General features: G+C 46.5%; 1 protein-coding gene across 3 annotated transcripts in view; it reads left to right on the forward strand.

Annotated features, from left to right (window-relative positions):
- Positions 1-448: 448 nt before the first annotated feature.
- The window catches only part of Jaml (junction adhesion molecule like), a 30783-nt gene continuing 11968 nt past the window's right edge, over positions 449-19263 (forward strand). The window contains exons 1-7 of one of the 3 annotated variants that reach the window (XM_042280807.2): positions 449-544; positions 1092-1228; positions 4471-4566; positions 5988-6050; positions 8981-9132; positions 10375-10600; positions 15909-16021. In XM_042280807.2, the coding sequence (XP_042136741.2) occupies positions 6008-6050; positions 8981-9132; positions 10375-10600; positions 15909-16021 (534 nt within the window). In that variant the 5' untranslated portion in view covers positions 449-544; positions 1092-1228; positions 4471-4566; positions 5988-6007. Of the gene's footprint in view, positions 545-1091; positions 1229-2066; positions 4078-4470; positions 4567-5987; positions 6051-6154; positions 8691-8980; positions 9133-10374; positions 10601-15908; positions 16022-19263 lie in introns of those variants that run through there. The other 2 variants (XM_076576158.1, XM_076576160.1) reach the window with 2 other exon arrangements.

A 19263-nucleotide genomic window follows, 5' to 3' on the forward strand; every position in this document is an offset into this window, starting at 1 on the left:
GTGTGCTGGCAACCCTCACAGTCAGAGGAAACCTACACAGCAACATGGTGGGCTGGAGCACCCGGCAGGTGAATCTTTGGGAGCAGCTAAAGGATGATTGGTTAGCCTGGCTACATCTCTGTGATAAGAGAAGAAGAGGAAGAGGAAGAAGGAGGAGGAGGAGAAGAGGAAGAGAAAGAAGGAGGAGACGGAGAAGAAGAAGAAGAAGAAGAAGAAGAAGAAGAAGAAGAAGAAGAAGAAGAAGAAGAAGAAGAAAAGCCGCTGTATCTGAAACACAGCCAAATGTTTTTTACTCATCTTAAATTAATTGTGCTTTGTTTACATAAAGCTGATTACTCAGCAAATGCCTCATACTTTTCAAGATTTTTGTTGTTGTTTTGTTTCATTTTGACAGGGGCTCACTGTCCATCCCAGGCTGTCCTCTCCTGCCTGAGCCTTCCGGGTGCTTAGATTTCAGATCTACACCTCTCCACCTGGCCCATTTGAGATCTTGCTTGCAGAGTCTGTAATCCAGAAGGGGAAGTAAAACCTGCAGGGACCCAGGGTATGAGGCTCAACTTATTAAGCTGCATACAGTCCTTCATTTTAAAATAAAAATACAAATGCCCCTAAAGGGACATGTGTACCACCTCCTCTAAGGCTCAGGGAACATCACAGAAGAGGAGGCAGAAAAAGATGTAAAAGCCAGAAGATAATGGAGTACTATGCTTCTGGATATGACATGGCCATTGTAATCATGTGCACATGAAAGCTGTGGCTACCTGCATAAGACCTGTATGCATACACACACTCGCATGTACATGCAGACACACACACACACACACACACACACACACACACACACACACACACACACACACACACACGCAAGAATAGGACTAGTTGGGAAGAGAAGGGGGATCCGCAGGGATAAGATGGGGAATAAGAGAAGATAATGGGGTGAATATGGCCATCCCAATACATTGGCTAACATTCGTGAAATTGACCAAAATTAATTAAAAAATAATGAAAACGTAAATGCAGATTGGGTAGTGAGACCGGTGACTGAAAGGAGAAGCTTGATCTGAAGGTTCCTGTTTGTGTTTCTGTAGCCACCTCAGAAGGCACGCAGACATCTGATTGCTTTGAGCTCGCCTTACTCGGCTGGCAGACGTCTCTCAGTTGGTGTGGGGGATGCTGTGGCGCGAGATCGTGAAGCGTTGCTTTTTCCTGGGCGCTGTCATCTTGGGTAAGCAGTGACTTTGGTGTGCTGTGAGCCATTGAACTGTTCTGAGAAGGTGGCTAGTTTTCATTCAGAGGAAAGCTGGTCCAGCTGCTGTAGGCTGAGGAGGCCATGCACAGAGCTCCCGTTCTCCACAGCGGGGGCTGCCATGAGGTAGACAAGTAGGTGCAACTTTAGTTTTAGTAGTGTACTTTACGTCAAGGTTCTCAGAGAAAAGAGAAGTCAGCTTTGCCGTAATAAGCGTGACTAAGGTCATCCATGGGCTTCATCCATGGGCTCTCCTGCTGCCTATGGCTTTAGGCAGAGTTACGACTGGCCGTCCTGGAGCTCATGGCAGCCCTCCTCCCTCCGTTTGTCTTCTCTCTGTTCTGGATAAATCAACATGTCACCGAGGTAACAAGTCCAAGTCTCCCAAGAGAGCTGGACTACCCTGGCTTAGCCCAGACCTCCAGAAAGACAGACGTAAGCTGAATTAGAACTAGCTACCTGCTCGTCTGGAGGGATCAGGAGATGGTTCCCAAGGTCCCATCTGAGTAGCATGTAATCTGGGTTGTGCTTCAGAAGCACAATCCCCTGCCCCCATTTGTATTTCATGGTCTCAGAAGGAAAAGCAAGGGCATATTTTAAGAGGTTTGTGTCGCCGAGTGGTCATGAGGACTTGGATATGTACACATTTCTGAGAGTCCAAAGGTGCACAGGAGCAGAACTTAGCCTCACAGTGGAGTGAGGCAGAGCGGGAAGGCTGTCCAGCTGTCTGTGTTTCTGCGGTCTTTGTTATTACCGGGGGGGGGGGGGGGGGGGCGAACTGGCCAGGAGACAGCAAGACCCTGTTCTTCCACTGCCTTGCAATATTGTAATAATATATGAATAAATATTGTAACCCTGGTGGTCACACACACCCTAGGACTCATAGGAGATATTTGCCAGGAGTTATCGTGAGGAAGCCATGAGCTCGGGTAAGAAAGCTCGGCCAGCACATGAAATAACTGGCTGTGTGGTATTAACCTGCAACCTACAGCTGAGCTATGCCAGTGTGTGGAAGGGAACAGGGTAGAGAGGAGAGTTTAAAAACAAGACCCATTGGCAAGATGCTTCTGAATGTGCCAGCTGGCTGGGATTTTAAAAATCAAGATCTGTGTGTTTAGAATTCAGAATTGGGGTTATCGTATATGTTTCAAAATATATGTGTATGTATAGATAAGTATGTGTCATGTACTAAATAACATTTTAGTTGATAATGCATAGACAGTGGTCTTATAAGATCATACAGCCTAGAGGCATTATAGCCATCTCAGTTTGTGTAAGTGCACTCTGGGATGCTCAGACAATGGAATTTCCTGATGATAATTCCCCCTCACTAAGTGATGTGTGGTGGTGGTGGTGGTGGTGATGATGATGATGATGATGTGTGTGTATAAAAAAGAATTTCTGAATGTTTGCCACCTACTCAGGAAATTGAAACTTAACCAGAGGATTTTTGGTAAGTTCCCAAGGTGTCATGAGCTTGTTTGAGAAGCTGTAAACTGAGGATTTCCTGCGCCCTACACCATGCCGGTGCTGGAGCTGTAGAGAAATTCATGGGTGCCCTCTCAGCCTCTTGGATCTGAGAGTCTTGGGGAGTGAGACCAGGAACAAGGATTTAATTAGATGAGCACCATAGCAAATAGATGATGACCGCTTGTGACAAATGCCCTGAAAGAAAGATACAGAGCACCATGAAGGGGCAGCTGGGTGGTCTGGCCTAGGATGGGTGGTTGAGGAGCAGTTTCCCTGAGGAAATGACATTTAACTTGCCATCTGAAGAATGGATCAACAGGAGTGAAGGGCATGTGCCATGTATGCGAAAGTATGTGCAATGAAGTTTGGAAGAACAACCAGTGTGTGTGTGTGTGTGTGTGTGTGTGTGTGTGTGTGTGTAGGGGGATTAATATTGTTTCTTCAGATAAAACTCAGGGAGTAAACACACTAAAACATCAGCTACTTTGACAGATGTGGAGAAACACCTCAACGTGATGATACAGGCTGGGACTGAAAGATCCAGAATGCCTGTCAGACTGTGCCAATCTGCTATGTGTTCTTAGGCAAAACATACCACTGGCCTGTGCCTCAGTTTCCCCATCTGCAAAGAGTCTCATGGTTGTGGTGAAGATTGAGTGAGTTAGAATGTAAATGGCCCAGACAATCCCTGGCATTACTGCTTTCTCTGTTTATTGCATATCAATTCTTAATTTTTAGTGTAGTTGCCTATCAACTAGAAAAAAGAAAAAAAAAAGTCTGAGGCTATAGTGTTAAAGCTGAGTTCCAGACGTTGAGCCTGGAAAATAACTTAAAAAAAAAATTCAATGCTCTTTCTGCTAAAAATATTGTTTTTTTTTCTCTCCAGTTCACACAGAACTCCATCAGTGTATTTGAGTATTTAAGACTGAAAGTGGGTATTTTTTTTTTTATCCATCACAGTATACATTTCCTAGAATTGGTTTGAGGGAGGCTGGGTGTGGCTCTGTGCGAGTCAGTCAGTCCTTTTCAAGTTGCTCGTTTCCTCACAGAATAGTGTCAAGGGGTTGCAGGAAGCCTCGAAGCTGATTTCAAGGTAATGGTCACATTGTTGGTGACAAGCATTTATCTGGCACGCTCCCAGCAATCTATAGATCCTGTAGAACAAGGATTGGTGGAGCACAAATACAAGCAAGACGTACGTGGTCTTGTCCTTGGGACTGCAGACTTCGATAGGCATTGGCGACAGACATGCAAATTAGCTATTACTCCTCTGTCTGCTGCTCTCTCTTCGGGGAATCCTGTGAGAGCTGAGAACTCTTCGCTGAGCAGAGAAACAAACTCAGTAGCTCCTTGAGAAGGTGACATGGATCTTGGATGTCTGAATGTGATGAGCTAAAGTCATGCTCTAAGAGAAGCCTGTTACGGCCACCAACTGTGTTTGTGTTGGGGGAGGTGGTCGGCATAGAGCAGATCTGTATTTTCTGTTCGACTCCTGATTCAGATGGAACAGTGTAATTATTGTCTACATAGAAACAGTGGTAGTCAAAGCTTCTAGTTCATTTTGATTGATAGCTTACTGTTCCTATAAAGGCAGAAACTCAGAGCCTGACGTCTCTAAAGTCACAGGTTGCTCTCTGTCTGGCTCTTAGGTTCTAGAAAATGGGATCCTGTCTAGCAATGTTTCCTCTTTTTGAAAACACTGTTATCTATATGATCATATCTGATTCTTGCTTTGTCATCCTGTGTTGTAGGTATAGCTAAGGTATAGTGAGTCGAGGAAGACCCAGGGAAGGAACCTCCTTGAGTAGTTTCCATTTTCCAAGTGGATTTTGTTGACTGGAATACAGGTAAGGCATCTTTTTGGGCAGCCACCTAAAAATATGTATTTCTAATTTTATCTTTAGAATTCTGTATATGTGTGTATGTTTGTGGGTGGGAATATGCACATGAGTGCAGGTACTCTTGGAGGTCAAAGGCACCAGATGTCCCTGGAGCTAGAGTTACAGGCAGCCGTGAGCCACTAGAAGTGGGATTGAGAAGCAAACTCATCCTCTGCAAGAACAGTACATGCTCCTCAGCTGCTGCGCCATATCTCCAGTTCCAGGCAACTGCATTTTAGAAAGGAAATGGCCAGTGCCAGATATCCCAGCGAGCTAGCCTGAGCCCTTGCTATTAATGCAATAAGGGACATTTCTTAGCGGTTCTGAGGTAGAATGGTTCTAGTTGCCGAGCCATTAGGTGTTGGGGGTCACAGCTGAGATGGTTATAGTAATGGGAGATGGTCTGCTCCCCATGATGGACTGAGTTGTAAGTTCTTAGTGTTAGGGTTCTTCACTTTGGTTAAGAACATTTTGGGGGGACTTGGTATAGAATAGTGAGTCATTTTCCAAGAGCTGGAGGGTGTTGGGAAATTAATAGCACAGACATTGAACAAAGACACTAGAAATGGTTTTACATGTTCAGCTCAATTCTTAATTCTAACCACACTGTCCTGCCTTGAAAGGTTGAAAAAAAAAGTATTTCCTGTGGTGTCTTTGTATGTTAAATTTGATAACTAATACCTTTAGTATTAACATTTATTATGTTAACCTTTATTATGTTAAATGTTAACCTTTAGGCTTAACATTTCCCCTTTGTGAACTGAGGCTATGACTCTGTTAGCGGAGCGATTGCTGGGCATGTGTAATGTCCAAATGCAAATCACTGATCAATCAGTTTCCGTTCTTTGTATATTTCTTCTCCCACATGGACTGAACGTCCTTTGCCTTCATCAAGGCAGCCATTCCCATTGAGCTGGAGGGACAGGTAAAAAGTTGAGGCTGTGGATCCCTGTAGTGTTTGGTTTATGTAGAATATCTAGGGTAGTTGTCTCAAGGGCTCCGCAAGGACTCATTGGCCCTTTTTGTTTGGAAAAGTGACTTTCATCTGACTTTCCCTTCTGGCCGGCATGAAGCAGACCCCAAGGGTCTCTCCAAACATCGCTTGGTTTTGTTTTACCTTATCTCCCCTCAGCATCCTGATGCTGTCTTGTTCATACAAACTCCTGCGTTTCCTTCGCTTCCTTCTGCCCGCTGTTCCTCATATGTCAAGTGTGGCTGCGCCAGAGCTCTGCCTCCCATGTTCAGTGCTGTGCCGGTGCCTCAGACAGAACGTGGCCCACAGTGGCGCTGGTCCACATTGGCACTGGCCCACACTGGGGCTCACTGTTGGTTTGTTCTGCTAACAATGTTCTCTGTTCATAATTTTCTGGTTTTCCTTTTATCTTAAGATCAAAAACTTGAAAGCAGTATGCTTTGCCTCCTGAAACTGATTGTGATTCCAGTGATTCTGGGTAAGTGGAAACGAGAGACTGAGGCCGGTATCTGAAGGCTTGTACCCACAATTATTTGGACATTATTTATTTTGTGTTGTGGGGGAACAGGGCATGGGTATGTCAGAGACAAATTGCAGAAGCTGGCCCGTTCTTTCCTCCATGTGGTTTCCTAGACTTGAACTCAGGTCTTCGGCCTTGGTGGCAAGTGCCTTTACCCACTGAGCCGTTTTGCTAGCCCTGGTCTTGTGTGTTTTTAAGTCCATTTTTATGTATGTTTCATTCCCTTTGGTTTGTGAGATATGGAAACGCTGGGCTGGAACTTCTCGGTTTTGGTTGTTTCAGGAGCAGGTAGTTGGTTCTTCTTGCCTTCTTCTGTTTCTACTGGGCACAGGATGTCTTTGGGTTCTTCTTGGGTGTTCTAGAACATGATTGTGTGAAGGGAAGTTTCTCTTGGCTTCCCTACGCTTGACACTGGGGTCGATCAATTACAGCTAGTCTCAGATAGGAAGGGAAATGGAGGAACCTTTTATGCCTCAGTCAGGCAGATACTTTTGTGGTTTCTAAACACAGGGAACTCTTTCCTAATTGAAGTTTTTTCTCTGCCTGGAACTCTGGGTTCCTCCCATTTTTACCCCTCCCCCAGCACCTCACCCCAAAAAGCTTGCTCAAGCCTTCCGGATTCCACAAGCTTCCCCGGGGTTTTACTTCCTTCTGGGAAGCTTGCTTTGGCCTCAGTAGACTGGGTAGGAATCTCCTGTTCAGACCTTGCCCGGGTGTCCAGGGCAGCTTCCTGCTGCTCCTCTCCACTTCCTTCCTTTCTCTTTCTCTTTTCTGCCTCTATCCTGTTCCTTATTCCATGGAAACAGACCTGTGGAAAGAAGAAATTAATTTAATGCTTTGCTCTCTTATTTACTAATTTAATTTGTAGTCAGGGTCTTTCTATGTGAATGAAAATGGGGCTATGACTGCTCCTAGGTCTGGTCGAAGAGAAGTTTTTATTGTAGATACGAGGGAGAGTGCAGCCGGAGGCATCTGGAAGAGTCCAGACTGAACGTGGCTGGCAGGGGAGACCAGGCCATGAGGGGAGAGAGAGTGAGAGATGAAGAGAAGAGAGAGAGAGAGAGAGAGAGAGAGAGAGAGAGAGAGAGAGAGAGAGAGAGAGAGAGAGAGAGAGAAGAGAGGGGGCCAGGAGCCAAGAGCAGAGGACCAAGAGAGGAACCAAGAGCGAGATGAATCCTGGCTAAGGGGACAAAGAGGACAAAGACCGCGTGTGGCCAAAAATGCCTGGGTTCTAAAGCGTGTACCCAAAATGCCCAGGTTCTAGCATGTGGTTAAAATGCCCAGGTTCTAGCATGTGGCCAAAATGCCAGGGTTCTATAGGAATCAGAAGCTGAGGGAAGAGAGCTCAGGGCCTGGAGAGGTTTAGGGCGGGGAGGGGTGTGTGTGTGAGAAGTGCTGAGAGGAGCCGGACTCTGTAACAGGCACTTGCAATGCTGAGAGGACCTGGCGGTCAGTGTGCGCTTTGCTATGTTAAATAGGCACCACAGCTGGCCATTTGTCCATGGTTTCTCTGGGACTTGACACTATGTAGCCCACGGTGGCCTTGAACACTGTATCTCCTTTTCTCTGCCTCCTGGGTGTTAGGATCACAAACATGCATTATCACACCCAACTCTTTATTATTATTCATTAGTGTACTTTTCAAGTGGGGTACGAGTATGGAGGTCAGAGAACAACTTGCAGGAATTGGTTCTTGCACCATGTGGTCTGGGGATTGAACTGAGGTCATCAGGCTTGGTGGCATCTCACTGGCTCTCTTTATTTTTTTTTGAGCTGAGGACAGTGAACCATTACTCAACAAAATAAACAAAAGTGCTGCCTTTGCTCAATTCTAGGTGACATAGAATATGCACGCACGCATATGTATACTCAATTCTTTCTCACAGGAAAATTCCAGTAGTCGCTGGAGCTAGTATGGTTTCTTTCAAAATACCTCTGTCCAAAGGGTTGAGAGTTCCTGTGTTCTTTTCCATGCTCCCTACTGTGTGAGCCTGCTGTTGGGCAGGAAGTTCTCTCTTCTCTCAGGAGACAGCTTGGATGAAAAGGCTGGCACCTTTCCTGCTCACTCCCATATGTGTTCACTTGGCTCTTCTTCGATATGAACTGGGCAGCATCTAAATTTGTCTCTTGATTTTGTTGTCTTTGTGCCAGAGGATATCTTGTGGAAACAGAAATGTCCTTGCCATAGTTTTCTCTTTTAGTGAAATCCTGTGAGTGACAGGCCGATGAGGGAGTGAGGGGAATCTATGCCTGCAGAGGCCTCCTAAAAGCCAGAGTTGATGGGGACTCGGGAGGGTGAGGCTGGGAGAGGGCAGACACAAAGGGAATTGAAGAGAAAGCTGTGCTCCGCTCTGGCCTACTTAACTGGAGAGACTCAGCCAGCAAATGCAGCGATAAACTTTTTGTGAGGGATTAAATAAAGGGAAAAGAGGAAGAAAGCAACTGATCATTCAGATCATTCAGACAGGGAACCCGCAAGCTCACGGGCAGCGAGGATGAGCCCACTTCCTGTTTAGTTCACTGTTAAGAACACTGTACGCAGAGCTAAGAGAAGTGAGTGAGTGGATGTGGATTTCAGGATTTCCTTTCATTAGAAAGGTAAGGCAGAGGAATTCTAGAAAAGAGGAAGGGACCAGCGAGGCCAAGGGAACCAGCTAGCTAACTCTTCTTGCGGTTTGAAGGTTGCAGAATCCTTCAGACTTGAATCATGTAGAAAAGCAGAGGATTGCTCTCCTTTGCCATGCTGGTTTGAGTGAGGGGCCTCTAAGTGCTTAGATCATGCTGGATCGTGGATGGAGGGGAAATGCATGGTCTCTAGAGATTGATGCTGAGTTTTCTTGTTGAAGTTACTTGTCTAAGTAACGTCTTCTATCCTTCAACCCCTGTAGGTGATCCTTGGGGCCTGGCTGACATGACTGTCTCCCCTGAGCTGACCGTGCATGTGGGTGATTCAGCTTTCATGGGATGTGTTGTCCAGAGCACAGAAGAGAAACATGTGGTCAAAGTAGACTGGATACTCTCAAACGGGAAATATGCTGAGGTAAGGAGGTGGCCTGACTGTGTAGTCAAGCCTCTGGCTAATGGTGTCAGGACGGCCTGGGTGTGGGAGAATCAGTCATTGAGTCTTCAAGGTAGTATTGCAAGAGCTTCGGAAGGAGTCATCACTGGGTCTTCTCTTAGCTTAGCTATTTGGCTGTGTGTCATCAGCAGGGCAGATTATCCAACCTTGCTTCATGGTGGAGAGGAAACATGACCGTAATGGTACCAGTGCTTAACTGGCTGAGGGCTGATGGGCGACATGGAGTTCTCTCAGTTAGCTTCTACTGTCTTCTGCCCTACGGGGTAGTAAAGATGGACGTGAGAGGCATTTCCTGTAGTCTAGACAGATGAGCTAGGCAAAAGAATGGTACAGGTGTCTTTCTGTATTGGGACAATTCTTTGAGCATTCTACTCTGGGGGACCATACGTTGCTTCTTTGCATTTGCTTGAAGTGTCGGGATTAGCAGCCAGGCAGGGGGCTTGCTCTCATGAGCTCTGACTGGGAAACTGTCTTCAGCTTCTATCACAAAGTCCACGGAGATGTGTGGGTGTCCGGATCATTTGTGAAACATGGCCCAAGTAGTTTGCTGCTAGCAAAGAAATGCTTATGTTTGCAAATCAATGGCTGCTTTTGTAGCTCAGAGCGCATTCTCTGCTATCCCTCCAATGCTATATACTTTCACTCAAAATTGCACTTCTATTTGCTATTCTAAAAGCAGCAGCACTGTGGTGGAAGTGGAGTTGAGAATTCCCCAGGGCTCCCCCTCCCAGCCTGCCACCATTCCTGCTGAGGACTCCTTATGATACTGCTGGCTGGAGGAGGGCGGAGTTGAGAGGAGTGGCAGCCTGCCTGCCCTGCTGGGAACACCAGCCCACAATACCATGGATTAGGTCATACATTTGAATGGCATCTCGCCGACCCTGTCATAAGACAGGAAGTGGTTTAAAAAAGTTATGAGTTCTAATCCCCAGAGTGATTATGGGAGGTGTTGTATTTTTCCTTATGTTGTAAGAAATGAAAATATGGATACTATGTTTCATTTGTCTGTATAGGAAGTTGGTCATGGAGTCTTGTACAAGCTAGGCAGTTGCTTGGTACATTATCATTATTAATATTATTAGCTGAGTACTTTTTGGTCATTATTATGATGATAACTTCACTGTTTCCACGTAATGGTCTTTTCAATCCAGACTCTCAGGCCTGGCTCCTCTCTTGATTTTCTCCAATGTTTATTATTCTCAGAATGAATACGTGCTATACTATTACTCCAACCTTAGCGTGCCTACGGGACGCTTCCAGAACCGTTCCCATTTGGTGGGGGACATCTTACGAAATGATGGTTCTCTCCTGCTCCAAAATGTGCAAGAGGATGACCAGGGGACCTACACTTGTGAAATCCGCCGCAAAAGCGAGAGCATGGTGTTTAAAAAGTTTGTGGAACTGCGCGTGCTGCCGGAGGAGCCTAAAGGTAAGGGGCCACTTACTCAGAGAGGGGTGAGAAGGCAACAGATTGCTGGTGGAAGAGGGAGGGGAACCGATCACTGCCAGCCTTTAGGCTAAGTACTTCCCTTCAATAAGCAGTAACTATCAGTCTGAGCACACTCCCTCTTCACGGAACCCCTGGGAAGCTTGTATTGCCCTTCCCATCTTGGCGGAGGTTACTGAGACTTGATGAGGCTGAGCCACGGGTCTAAGGACACCTGTTGATAAACCACAGAACTGACACTTGAGCTCTGGAATCTTTCCTTCTCTGTGTTCTCTTCGCTATGTCTGATTATTTCCTAGCAGTTAGGCACATGGATGTCTCACCTCGTCCGTGTTTTGTAAGCATCCATGTCAGGAGTTCTGGGGCTGGTGGAGGTGAGCAGCTTTCTCTTACTTCTTTGCATCTCACTTTCCTGTCTGTAAATGCAGGGAGTGACATCAGTAGGTTGGTAGCTTTAGTTTTACAGTACTGTGGATTGAACCTCGGGGTCTCAGTCACGTGAGACAAACATTCTCACTGAGCTGTAGCCCCAGCCCTGCTGAGTGATTTTAAGATTGTCCTTTTGTGGAAACACGAACTTCCAGGAATCTCAGGCAGAATGTGAGGACAGGGCAGGGGCTGGCCGAAGACCACCCTCACAGAGGGACAACCCCCATCCGCCTCCCCCGCCTCTCCCCCCCACTTTCTACCAACAACAACCAAAGTCATCTCCCTTGTTGCTGATCTGTTCATCGTAATGTCAGGCCAGGCTTTGTTTACAGTAGGATTCTGCCACTTTCAAACAGTTTGCAAGTGACAGTTTGAACCGAGGTACCTGGAGTTGTGGCAGGCCAGACTTTAGAAAGTTCTTTCTTCTCTCTGACCAAGCTGAAAGGCTAGCAGCCAAGACTGTAACCCAAAGAAGCGTTACACTCCAGAGAACTCTCCAGAACAAGTCTCACATGCAGCGGTGGTGGGTGTTGGATTGGTCTCGAAGGCAAAGGATTGGAGGATCAGGCAGCTGCTGGAAAGAAAGTCTCCTGGCGATGGAGGGCACCAAAGGAATTGTAAATGGCAAAGACCATTCCTTACTTAGAGACGGTGACATTCATAGACTGCAGTTAGACTGAACTAAAAATGGCGGCACAGGAAGCTGCCCACTCCAAGGACGCTCTGAAATCTTTTGTTGTGTGAACAATTTCCACATCTCTCTTTTCTAATAAATGAATGATATCCAAACTAATCACATCCAGAGCATCTAAAATTTGCTCACCATATCCATATAAACATTCCCAAACAAAATGTTAAATGAAAACGATTAGAAAACCACAAAACTATCTCATGCCTAGCCAAGTGTGGTGGCACATGCCTGTAATCCCAGCACTTGAAAGGCTGAAGTTCATTCTCAGCTTCACAGAAAGTTTGAGACTAGCCTGCCTCAAAAAACAAGAAGAAAACAGTATACAGGCATTCTTTAAGAGTGTGGGATGGTGGGAATTAACACAAAGAGCCACAGCTGCTCATGTCCAGAGAGTGGGAGACTTTGGAGCACTCGGTCTTAAATGGGATGTCATCTTCTAAGCCCTCTTCTCAAGGCTCAGGGAACCCTGTGGAAGAGGAGGCAGAAGGGATGCTAACACCAAGGGAACAGCATCTTCCAGACACAACAGGACTGATGCCCATCTGAACTCACAGAGACTGTGGAAGCACATGAGGCCGGCACAAGCTCAAGCCAGTCAGGGTCCCAGAGCTCAGAGGGGAAGGCTCTCACCCCTAGCCAAGAAGATTTCCCAGTTATTACCAAGGAAAGATTAGTTTTATCCAATGGAGTCTTACTGGGTTATCCAGCCACACCTCAGGGCAGGCCACATGTCCTACTTGATCAACAGAAAGCAAATCCAGTGGTATTTTTTGTAAACTTTTTGTCTCATTTTTCTTTGTTTGAGCATTTTTTTTTGTCTTATCAATCTTCTGCTTGTTTGTTTTGATTTTCATTTTTGTGGTTTTGTGGGGTTTGTTTGTGTGTGTGTGGTGTTTATTATTTTTATTGTTGACTGTTTTTTGTTGGTTTATTGGTTTTGTTTTAAGAGAGGGAGAGAGAAAAAAGAACATAAAGTCGGGTGTGTAGAGAGGTGGGGAAGATCTGAGAGAAATTGGGGGTGAGGGAAAACATGATCAAAATGTGCTGCATGAAAAAAACTTTTTCAATGATAAACAAGAGTGTAGGGTAGGGGCGGAGAGATGGTTCAGTGGTTGAGAGCACATACTGTTCTTTCAGAGGACTGGGGTTTGGTTCCTAGCTTACAATGGCCTGTAACCCTAGCTCCAGGGGGATCCAACTCCTCTGGCTTCTTTGGGCACCTGCACTCACTTGCACATACCACCCTCACTATACATACTCATCATGAAAAAGTAATGAAAATGAATCCTTAGTGAGATGGCATAAAGGGGTAGTAGATGGCCTCAGGTCTGCTGGCCTGCCAGTGGAGGCCGTCATCTAGGGCCTCTACTCTCCCCTGCTAGCTTTCATCCTTAGCTACTGAGCAAACTCCCCCAGCACCTGGCCTTTCTCTCTCATGATGCTAGTCATACCCATGCAGTGTGTCTTCCCTGCTTGTCTGGGTTTCGGTCCTTTGCCTCTGACAAGCCTTTGGCATAGATCTTGGTAGAGTGTAGGCAATCAATACACATTAGTGTAATGGATGAAATTCTAGAACTAGTGTCCCTCGTGAATTCAGTTTGTGAGTATGGAGTAATAAGGAGTGGCCTCTGGCACCTCTCCTCGTTTTCCCTGTATCTTTTTTCCTTAATTCCAAAGCTGTGGCCCTCCAGGAAAAGGGAGGAAGTCTGATGTTTGCTTTCCCCCAAGATTCTCCTTGTGAGTCCCTTTTCTATCCCCAGTCTCTGCTGGGCGTACATAAACCCTCCTCAAAGTGCAGCCCACAAGATGGTTGCTCCTTCCCATCTCGTGGATACAAAGAAGGAGCCAATTTCAAGGGCTGAAGAAGCCAGGGAAATGGGCTAGAATCACATTCAGGGTGGTCAGAGGCAACTCATATTCACTTCCCTGTCCAGCCAAAGCAGGAACAGGTCTAAGCCCCCACAGTTTGCCTCCTTGCTGAGTGGACCATGGTCCACTTGTTTATAGAGGTTGTCTCTGTTCATGTGGAAACTCCATGTTGATAACCATCTGTGACTTTTCGTTGCAAGGTATACCCTCCAGTTTATAATCCTCCTACAATTCCACCGCGTCCATGCCCTTTTCCATAGTTCTTAAATATTTTAGGTGAAAATAACATGTTTCTCATCCTTTTGCTCTGGAACCAGGCCTCTTTCTTCTCACGTGATGTGATAGGGTACAGTACACCAGAAAGCTCGGGGTTTGTTTTCACTTGGACTTGGCTGTGAATTCTGATTTTTCTCTTAATTAGCACCTGTGTGCTTTGAGTGCCTTTCTCTATTCTTCCATATGAAATGGAGAGCAATATAATAAGAAGCTAGAAACATTATAATGACTTCAGCTAGGAATATAGTTCTATGGTTGAGTGTGTCCTTAACATATATGAGGCAGTGGATGGACCCAGATTTAGGGACTGAACATGCATGTTATAATGACTAATTGCTAGGCTGCCTATAAGGTGATTGGCACATGCTCAGTGCATTAAAAGGACTCAGACTGTTCAGTTGTTATTGACTTAAAAGCTAGTGTTCCGTTCTTAACGGGCTGATGTAATTGAGAGGGAGTTTTCCTTCCCTACTGATGCCCTTTGGAGCTGGTTTTCACTGCCTGCAGAAGAATTCTCTCCCCTGAGTTTAAGTTCATAATATTTTCTTTTGCTTTCTTCCTACTGGGTAGCTAGCTCTCTTACTGGGCAGGAAGTTCAAGTTCTCCCAGGGAGGCAACTTGGATGAAAGGTCTGCTTATGCACTGCTTTTGTTCATTTGGGACCTTTGCTTGACATCCTTTTGAAAGACCTCTGTCTACTCAAGACTTAGGCTCGGGCTCCCTGTGCCCCATGCCGCCTTTGCTTTCTTAATGGACTTCGTGGATGCTTTGTGGAGGGCAGAGTGGAAAAATTAGCAATGTTATTCTGCTTGCTTTCTTTTCAGGGACCTCTTAGAATGACTTATTCAGAGGGAATATGGCGGGGTCGGCTGCTTGCACAGGCCAGCAGGAGGAAGCTCCTACCGTACCCGGTGGAAGGCCCGGAGAGCTGGAAGGGGGGTGGTGTGTCAGCTGGGGAGGTAGGGTTCTGGAGAGGCCGGGACTGAAACAGAGAGGGGGACAGTCCAAGGGAAAGCTGCTTCCTTGGCCGAGTTTGCAAAGAGTCCCATGACCTGTGTGGAAGCCAGAACTATGTCCCAAGCAAATCCCAAAATAACTTGTAAAACGAGTAAAAGAATTTGAAGAAAGTTATCCACAGTTCGTCTTTTCCCCTCAGTTAGAAGAACCAGCAAGTTAAATATAAGAACGGGTTTTCTGACTGTCCACTGCCTGTGCTGTGTTGATGAGGGTCTCTGTATCCAGGAACAGGAAGCGAGGGCTTTAGGAATCTCAGTCCTTCATCTGGACTTCAAATATGAGAGAATTTCTGGAAAGGGGGAAAGATAAAGGAGTTAAAGGCAAGCAGAGAGTGGTTACGCAGTGTAGAAACAACAGGAACCCCAGACTTGGCGTCTGTGGAGAGTGAGCACGTTCTCTTAGGCTAGGAGGCCCTGTCGCTTTGAGAGAAGGGGCTCTTGAATATTTTGTCCACGTTTGGTTGTGACAGTGACCTTTTACTGTGGAGGATCTTTAGCCAGACCTTTCTTTCTTTCTTTCTTTCTTTCTTTCTTTCTTTCTTTCTTTCTTTCTTTCTTTCTTTCTTTCTTTCTTTCTTTCTTTCTTTCTTTCTTTCTTTCTTTCTTTCTTTCTCTCCCTCCTTCCCTCTCTCTCTCTCTCTCTCTCTCTCTCTCTCTTTTTCTGTGCTCTTCATATACTCAAGGGTGCAGTTATATTTGCCCTCCTCCACCTTTCTCTACTGTTTTGTCTTGAGACAGGGTCTTTCACTAAACCGGAAACTCCACCATTTTGGCTCAGGTGACTGGCCAGAGAGCTCTCAGGTCCACCTGTCTCTGCTCCCGAATGTTGGGGTTCCAAAGCGATGTGCCTGGCTTTTAATGTGGGTGCTAGGGATTTGAACTCAGGTTCTTTGGCTTGCAGAATAAGCATTCTTACCCACTGAGTCATCTCCCCAGCCCCCAGACTTTATTGTCTAGAAACTCTATTTGATTATATTAAGTCTGACTCAATTTATCATTTTATCCCCAGAGCTCACAGTCCATGTTGGCGATTCAGTCCCGATGGGATGTTTTTTCCAGAGCACAAAAGAGAAACATGTTACCAAGGTGGACTGGATGTTTTCTTCTGGGAAGCATAACAAGGTAAGGGGGAAGAGCCCTCACTGTAGAGACCCCTGGCTGGAGGCAGGGAAGGACAGGGAGAGGTGAATCAGGTATCAGGTACCATGTGGTGGGCATGTGGTGGGCATGTGGTGGGTGACACTGGAAAAGCCCAGGCCTGGGAGTCTGTCAGACCTGGGCTCCTGCTTTAGCCCCTTGTCTGGACAACTTTGGCTTTTTGGTGGGAAATACGATTCTACTGAAGAGAAGAGGAAGGAGTGAGGGAGGAGAAGATGGAAGAGGGGGGAGGGGGAGGAGAAAGAGGAGGAGGGTGAAGAGAGGAGGAGGAGAAAAAGAGGAGGAGGAGGAAGTGTGGGAGGGAAAGGGGAAGGAGGAGGGGGAAGAAGAGCTGATTGCCTAAATGTTAAGGTTTCTAAGACACTGATGTGCAATGGGACACGGGAAGCACTTTGTACATGATGTGGCCATTGCGTTTGAGACTCCCTTTACCTCCTCTCCATTGTACAATCCTCGTCAGGGCAAAGCAGGGTGGTTTTTGTGGCCTAACCAGGAAAGCAGTGGGCCAGGCCTAAGAACACAATTACATTCTTGTCCTAATGTGTGCTATTTCTGTGAGCTTTGCCTGGCGCTCCGTGACTCACTTTGTGTGATGAGATTTGTTTTTTTTGTTTTTTTGTGTTGTTTGTTTGTTTGTTTTTTTACATCTTCATAGACTTTCCAGGGCTTGGGATTGGTAGACCCTTGGGAGCCAGAGTGAAGGATAATTCATAGGAACTGTAACCTGTAAAGCATCAGGTAGCAAGCTAGTTCACTGGACTAACAGATCTCAACGATGACATGGTATTTAGGGGTCAAAATGTGTACTGAGGGCTAGTGAGATGGCCCTTACTCGCTCCCAAGCTTGATGAGCTGAGTTCAGCCCCTGGGTCCCATATGATAGAAGGGGAGAACAGAGTTCTACAGGCTGTCCTCTGACTTTTTACGTTCACACCATGCAACTGCCCCTCCATAAAGAAATATAATAAAAACTGTGTTGTGAGCGACATCTTAGTTGACTTACTGATAGAAGTTAAAGTGAGAAGTTTCATAAATGATTTCAGTTTTATAAATTAAAATGTGTTCCAGGTCATCTCACTAACAAAGTCACTCACACTTACCTGGTTCTTGGATGCTATCTGAGGGCATCAGAAGGGGTGGCATCATGGTAGAGGGTGGGGGATGGTACGTAGCCCCACGCTCGCTCCTAAGAGCTCGTCATGCATTTAGGTTTTTGTTTATCGATTTGTTCTTTGTTTTCCGTGTGTGAGTGTTTTACTTTCACATGTGCCTATGTACCACATACACGCCTGATGTCCATGGAGTGGGGAGAGGGTATCTAATTCCCTGGAACTGGAGTACAGATGATTGTGAGCCATTGTGTGGGTGCTGGGAACTGAACCTGGGCCCTCTGAAAGAACAAGTCCCTCTCACTACTGAGCTGACTGGACCAGCAGATAGTTCTTTATTGGCAGGCTCCTAAGTGGGAGGTGGCCTTCAGATGAAGGTAAAGAAAAGGCTAGGAAGTCTGGCATTCGGATGTCTTGCACACGCTCATGGCTCACACAAGCAGGTTTGTTAAGAAGTACAGCACGTTATACAGCATTTCTAGGGGAGAGATGGGACAGTCCTCAGAAACTATCATGGGATGGGGCGAAGTGGGCAGGAAGCTGATCAAGTGTTGCACTAGGGGACACAGGGTGTCTCAAGGACATTATAGACTGAGTACCATCAGCCCTGGGGTTGGTAACTATAGCCCCTTAGAGTGGGAGGAGTTGAGTTCTCAGGATCTGAAGCCACAGCTCGCCCAAGGCCCTGGCCCCTGGCCATTGCAGGCTCTGCCAGGCAAGCTCCTAGTTTTAGAGGAGCTAGCTGTGTGCCTCCCCCACACGTCAGGGCTTCAGGGAAAGCCTGGGACCAGTCCAGCCCTCAACACTGACTCCGTCTCTCCAGTCCCCATTGTCATGCATTTGTATGTCATGCATCAAATGATTCACGGCAGAAACAGGAGTTGGGACCAAGTCTCTACATTTGTGTTTCTGCCTATAACTCATTTCCTTTGCTCAAAGGCTTTCCTTTTTTTTTTTTTCTTTGAGACAGGGTTTCTCTATGTAGTTTTGGTGCCTGTCCTGGATCTCACTCTGTAGACCAGGCTGGCCTCAAACTCACAGAGATCTGCCTGGCTCTGCCCAGTGGCTTTTCTTTCTTTTTTGAAAAACAAAAACAAAAACAAAAACAAACAAACAAAGAAAACAAAACAAAACAAATCTATGGCTAGAGCTATGTAGCTCATTAGTAGAAAGAACCTTTGCCTTGTATGCATAAGGCCATGGTTTCAATCCTTTCCGCTACCTCTACCATGACCACCATCACCAAATAACCACATACCTTTGTAAAACATTTCAATATCCATTCATTTAAAGACTTTGTCCTGGCCTGGCTGTGGTGGCGCACGCCTTTAATCCCAGCACTGGGGAGGCAGAGGCAGGCAGATCTCTGTGAGTCTGAGGCCAGCCTGGTCTACAGAGTGAGTTCCAGGATGGCTAGGGCTTCACAGGGAAGCCTTGTCTCAAAAACAACTAAAACAAAGCCCCTGTCTTGATGGAGCAGTAGCAGTAAAGGTGGAGGAGGGAGCCACAGCGAGACAACGACAAGATGAATATCTAAAACAACAAGAAGTAAAGAGCCAGGAAGAACCATGAAGCCGAGCTCTGTGGTTGTCGTTCTGTGTAGCTAGTCGGGGAAGCCTCATCAAGGCGGTGTTTAGGGATTGGTGTGAAGACAGTGAGCGGAGAGAACCAGAGGGTTCCAGTCACGGGAGTACCAAGAACAGTAGCCCTGAGACCAGCCTTCAGCCTGGGTGTCTGTGTAACTACAGCTAGTGAAGGAACTGAAAATGGGTGTGAGAGAGGGAAGGGACCCGGCAGATCGTAAAGGCCTGCAGGAGACATGAGGGGCCTGGGGAGGTTGGAGCGGAGGACGACATGCTGGATCTTAGGTTTCTCAAAGCTCATCTGCTGAGGGTAGACTGTGGGGAAGGGCGGGCAGGGAGACAGGTGAGAAGGCCCCTGCAGGAGAGATGCCCCTGGTAGAGATGAGCCATGGCTTGGGTCTGGCCTGGCAGTGGAAGGGTGGCTGAGAGGGCTGGGATGTGTTTTGAAGGCAGAGGGCACAGATTTTCTGGAGAGTTCGATACAAGTGGCTTAAGAAAGAGGGATTAGGAGGGA

This window comes from Peromyscus maniculatus, chromosome 7 (genome assembly GCF_049852395.1).
Source record: "Peromyscus maniculatus bairdii isolate BWxNUB_F1_BW_parent chromosome 7, HU_Pman_BW_mat_3.1, whole genome shotgun sequence".
NCBI lineage: Eukaryota > Metazoa > Chordata > Mammalia > Rodentia > Cricetidae > Peromyscus > Peromyscus maniculatus.